The 5924-nt window shown below is 35.7% G+C and overlaps 1 protein-coding gene across 1 annotated transcript; it reads right to left on the bottom strand.

Moving 5' to 3' along the window:
• Positions 1–2714: 2714 nt before the first annotated feature.
• LOC125218603 (serine/threonine-protein phosphatase PP1 isozyme 9) lies at positions 2715–5004 on the bottom strand. The gene is made up of 4 exons (XM_048120298.1): positions 4698–5004; positions 3460–4019; positions 3204–3383; positions 2715–3096 (listed from the first exon to the last, which is right to left on the bottom strand). Exons 1-4 carry the CDS (start codon positions 4885–4887, stop codon positions 3070–3072), a joined length of 957 nt encoding a protein of 318 aa, XP_047976255.1. The 5' UTR covers positions 4888–5004; the 3' UTR covers positions 2715–3069.
• Positions 5005–5924: the final 920 nt, after the last annotated feature.

Below are 5924 nucleotides of genomic sequence, written 5' to 3'. Positions count from 1 at the left end.
AGTTAATTTTGTTAAAAAAAATAAAATCAAAATTAAAATTAAAATCCAAAATCGGGACTGGATGCCCGATTTTTCGGGACTAGATACCCGAGTCGGGTAACTGGGTACCCGAAATCATTTTCGGATCGGATATTAGATTTTGGAAAATTCAGGATCGGAAACCCGAAATTTTCGGCGTGGATACCCGATCTGACAGGCCTACCTTCAATTTGCATCCACCTGTTTAAGCCATGTTCTATGCAATAAGCTGCAGATTCTTATTGATGCAATATTTTGTATATAAAAACCTTTTAAAGACTTAGATTTTTGGTTTTGGGGGAGACTAAAAAATTAAATTGAAAAAGAGTAGGATATTCTTTTAGGCCTACATATCTTCTTGTTATAGGATTTTGAATAGGTGGAAATTTTATCACCTATTGCTTATAGAATAAAGATAGATTAAATTAGAGAAAGACATCTGAAAAGGAAAATTGTTAATGAATTAGAAAATTGTCAATTGTAAAACAAGTGGCCGAGTAATTAGCTTGGTAACTAACACAATTAGACTTCTCTCTTCAAGTTTACATTAAAAGATTGTCGCATCTCGTTGAAAATGTTAATTCTACTTATGAATATAGGCCATTATATATTTTTATATTATGATTTTGAATAGGTGCAAATTTTGTCACTGTTGTTTTATACAATAAAATTGCGATAAATGAGAAAAATGTGAGCTAAAAAGGAAAATTGAAATATATTAGAAAAAGTAATTGAGCAGAGGAAACTGCCTAACCAGCGAGGAGAGGATAACCCAATTATATCTACAATGTTAAAAGGATGTCGCATCTAGTCGAAAATGCTATCTCTACACATGGATGACATAAAAGCCTACATATGTTTTTGCATCATGTTTTGAATAGTTGGAAAGTCTATCACTAGTTGTTTTAGTAATAAAATTAACATAAACGATAAAAAGTCAACTGAAATTATTTAAATAAATTAGAAAAAGTCAACTGAAAAAGAAGAGGCTAAGAGCATCTGCATCGGTACTCTTAGCTAAGAGCAAGCGTCGTGCCGACGGCGCGGCCAACACCCTGCTCGCCGCTGTGCTCTTGCCGACGGCACGACCCTGCTCTTAGCCAAGAGCACCGTCGTACCGACGGCAAGAGCACGAGCAGCTGACGTGGCATTTTGAAGTTTTATTGATTATCTAGTGCCTTCGTTGTGTTGTTAAGGATTAGATATCATTGTAAACTTCTTGGTTGTATTCTCTCCTTGGTGATAGTGGATTTGATAGACCGGTGGGTCTCGTGGTTTTTATCTCTTCACATTGAAGAGAGTGTTCCACGTAAAATCTTGGTGTTGATATTTTCATTATCGTTTCTCATTATCATATTATTGATTCGTCCACATTAGTTGCTATTATATTGTGCTCCTATTATATTATTGCAATTGGGGAGGTTTGTTTATCCGCTGCGCGCCTCAGAATTAGGTCATTCCTCCCAACAGTCAACTAGGTTGCTAAAATGTTAACTCTACATATGCTTATAGCCTGCATATATTTTTGTATTCACTGGGGGGGAAAAAAGAGATTTACTGATGGAATTATTAACGAAATCGTACCCCTTACAACTTTCAGACATTTCTATGGATTATATATTTGCTGACGGACAAATTCGTTAGTAGGTCTAGATTGGCTGACGTGGAGTTAGACACTGATGTGGGTATGCATATTAGACTATTTTATAGAACATGAAAAATGTTGGTAAGGTAATATTAGTCTGAAATTTATCTCATGTAACTATATCAGCTTAACTGATAGTGGTACTTAATTGTTAATTTTGAAAATTTAGTTTTAACACACAAGTGCTCTTATGCTCCCAGATTTTCTATTGCAGTTGCAGTTAGTGTTTTGTTCATATCCACTGCAAACGTGTTGCTGCTGCAGGATCAAATGTACTAGCATCGTAGGTAAGTATTTAAGTCCATTAGTTTTCGTAAAGCGAGTACTCGAATACATTTGAATGTTAATTATGTTTGATAGAAATCCATGGGTTCCATCCTAAAACCAATTGGTGATAGGAGGAGGGGCCCATGAGACTTATACAGTGGATTAAGCTCTTTTAGTACACCGATGTGGGATATTTTTTTACATTCATTTTATGTTTCAATTGCCAACAATGTTCTAAAGTCATACATATTCGTTTATTTGTTTGTCACGTCAACAAGTGATCGGGTGGCCTAGAGTCGAGATTGTGGTCGAAGCACACAAAGCACACCTCGAGCGACGGTGAGTCCTGATCCGCATCTGCGTGTGCAAGTGAGGGAGTGGACTTTGAGTTGAGGCGTCGTCCGATTGGAGTGAAGGCAGCAAAGAGCAAATCAAAGAGGAGAGTTATCGGCTCTATGATCGATCAGCGCGGCTCCGGCTCCCCCGACAATTCAATCAGACATTCAGGTGGCGATGTGTTGCGGAAGTATGCTCACACGAGTACTATGACCCTAAAACAATTGGAGGTATGCTTGAAGATGATATACAAAGTGTAGAAAGATTTGTATAACACAGCACAATAGAATTTTTCTGCAATTAATCCAATTCAGAAAAAATGGAGTATAAAAAGCAAGAAAGTGAAGAGAGGATTCATTTGAAAGCCAAATTAACCTTGAAAGTTGTGAGATAGTAAGAGAGGTAACATTTGAAGGCCAAATTAACCTTGAATGTATAATCAACTACAGAGATCAATTGTACGAAATATATTAAGACGAAACAATTACTGTGAATACATTCTAAAAGTAGATTTATGGATGAGTGAGAATATTGATAAAAATAAAATACAATGAGTCAGAAAGGGATTCACAAACACATTCCACTGTTTTCAAGTTTCTCAACACCAAATATTTAGTATTCGCTTTAACCAAATGCAACAGTGCTTACATATAATAAGTTTCTCCTCAAGCAACTGATATCAGCACCTTCCTTCTCTCCCGATTTTGCAGATCGTTTCTTTAATGCTGAGGTTATATATGTACACAACAGATAAAGAAAAGCAGCCTTCTCCTCGTCCTACTTCTCTATCTACGATTTCTGGTTTACATGCTGCGTCCAAGTTTGGGAGGCTGTCGAAACAGAATGCAAAGAAAATGGAATGAATACATGCTAAGTCACATATGTCATGAGGCCATCAAAGGATAAATTTTCTTCTTAAGAAACGGGACGCACATACCTTCTTTAGAGGAACCTTTGAATTGCTTGGTGCAGGTTTTAGTATCTCAAACGAACATATTAGCGATTCATCAACATTTAAAAGGGCACCAGCATTGTCGAACTCTCCACCATAGTTTGGGGCGGAAAATATAGTCACAAGTCTTCTATGGGCAAAGAATTCATATCCATCCTCCACCACCTTCAAGAAATTAAAATCATTCATCATAAAAACATGACAAGAGACAGCAAAAATGGGCTTTAAAGGTAGTATATACCTGATGACCCCTGCAAATGAGGTCCAAGTCATTGTTAGCCAAAAATTCAGCAACTGCACCAGCACCGAAAGTGCAAGAGACGCCCCTATCACTATCAGCCCATCCGTCAATCTTGGAATCAGGATCAGACCAAAGCAAATCACACAGTAGACCACTGTCAGGAATCTCAGTTGGCCTCGAAAGCTCTCTAATCTGGTCCAAATTTTTGAGTTCCGGAGATAGTCCTCCGTGCATGCAAAGTATCTTTTCATCTATGAGTGCAGCAACGGGCAAACAATTAAAGCAGTCGGTGAATATCTTCCAAAGCCGGACATTGAATCTCCTCTTACATTCATCATAAAATCCATAAACACGGTTGATCTTCGCATCTTCATGGTTTCCCCGCAAGAGGTAAACTTTACCGGGATACCTTATTTTGTAAGCCAAAAGTAAGCATATCGTTTCCAAACTCTGCTTGCCTCTATCAACATAATCTCCAAGGAAGAGGTAAGTTACAGCTGGGGGATGTCCACCATACTCCAAGAGCCTCAGAAGGTCTTGGTACTGGCCGTGTATGTCACCTGTACAAAAGATACAAATATCTATAATAAATATACAAGTACAAAAAATGACACCAGATGGACGGAAAATAAAATTTTAAAGTTTAATGTTTTGTTTCAGTGCATTCTTTCTCCTTTTCTCTTAATAAAATCTTACAAGTATGTATGTTCAACATTACAAAAGCAGTATTAGTGGTGGAAATACCAATCATTTTCCCTCATTTACAGGTTCTAGAATTAGTGATCTTTAATGATCCGAATAACAGCTATAGGAGTGTCATCACTGAGAAATCACAAACATCAAATCTAATCTCAATAACACCAAAAGATGTGAACTTCTACAGACAATGTTGAGACCTATTGATCACAAATGCAACCATCTCATCTAAACCTCATTTCAATCCATTGCCATTCAGCATATTTTTTGGTAAACAACAACCAAATAATAAGATAAACCTCATTATACCTAACACATTATACTACTAGATTTAAAGCTGATCAGATTGACTCCACACAACCTCAATTTCACCAAACAAGTAATAATTTATGTTTTTTACTCCATGATTCCGGCCATATGCATCGCAATTTCCGCACATATTCCCAACAATAAATAAATCTAGTTTTCAACACGACCTAAGAAATCTACATTCCCCAATAAAAAGCACATGATCCAATATTGAGAGAGGGAGAGAGAGAGACCGCAGATCCTGATAGGAGCATGGACAGGGACGAGATTGGGGTGAGAGAGGAAGATTTGGCGGGCGTTGACGCAGAGCTGGCGAATTTCGACCTCGGAGAGCTGCACCTGCTTCCCTCCTTTCCCTTCCAATAGGCGCCTGATTATGTCGTCCAGCACCCCCGTATCCATCATACCCTCCATTGTCATCATCTTTTCTCTACAATTCAATGTAAAACCATCTAGTCGATTGGATTGGATTGGATTGGATTGGATTTTTGGGGTTGAAAGGGAAATGAGAGATGATTACATTAATGATTATGAAGCAAAGTAAAACTTGCATTTGAAGGCATAATATTCGACATGTTGTCATTTTCATTTGATGCGTGCTCTCCTCGTTACGGAGCGGATTACTTTCGCTTTCTTTTTTATTTCATTTATTACTATATATCAATGTTCACTTCTTATCAATCCAATTAAAATTGGTCCGCTGTCATTATTTTTAGTTTACTTTATCACTCATCTAATCTAACATTTCATTTTACACAATTTTTGCACCAAATCAAAAGGCAATACGGTATGTTTGTCATTAATCATAACAATTTTATTTTCTTATGCTTGGATAGTTATCGAAATTACAAATTTTCTATATTTAAATTAAACACTATACTAAAATTATAATAATAATCATTTGTTATATACTACAAGTATTGGATATAATCACTTCGTCTCTTGAGTCGTATTTCATTTTGAGTTATCCCAAGATAGTTGAGTCATTTCTTTTTTTGGTAAAAACTTTATCCTCACCCATACTTTTCTCTCTTTTACTATACTCTTCCCACTTTAACTTCTAATGCATTAATTTCTTAAATTTCACGTCCAAAAGAAACGCCCCAACTACGGATACCTTTATAATGACAGTAATATCAACTATTATTATGATACTATAATATATTTCATTAATATAAAGTTACGGTTTTATGTATTTCAAATTATTTAGTAAATTTAAAAAAACGTATATAATACAACACAATTACTTGAAATTATCAATTGCATTTAACTAAAATAATATAACAATAAGTAACAAAACAATCCTTAAATTGGCAATGACAATAAACAGAAAACAAATTAAGATTTACAATATAAAGTCAACTGATTTGATCCTAATAGATTATTTATCTTATGTTTGAAAATATCAAGAAAAGTTGTTAGAATTTTAGATAATAGCTCAATTACATTAAATTCAATCT

This window comes from Salvia hispanica, chromosome 4 (assembly GCF_023119035.1).
Source record: "Salvia hispanica cultivar TCC Black 2014 chromosome 4, UniMelb_Shisp_WGS_1.0, whole genome shotgun sequence".
NCBI lineage: Eukaryota > Viridiplantae > Streptophyta > Magnoliopsida > Lamiales > Lamiaceae > Salvia > Salvia hispanica.
Note: the sequence above shows the minus strand (reverse complement) of the source record. Positions and strands in the feature narration are given on the sequence as shown.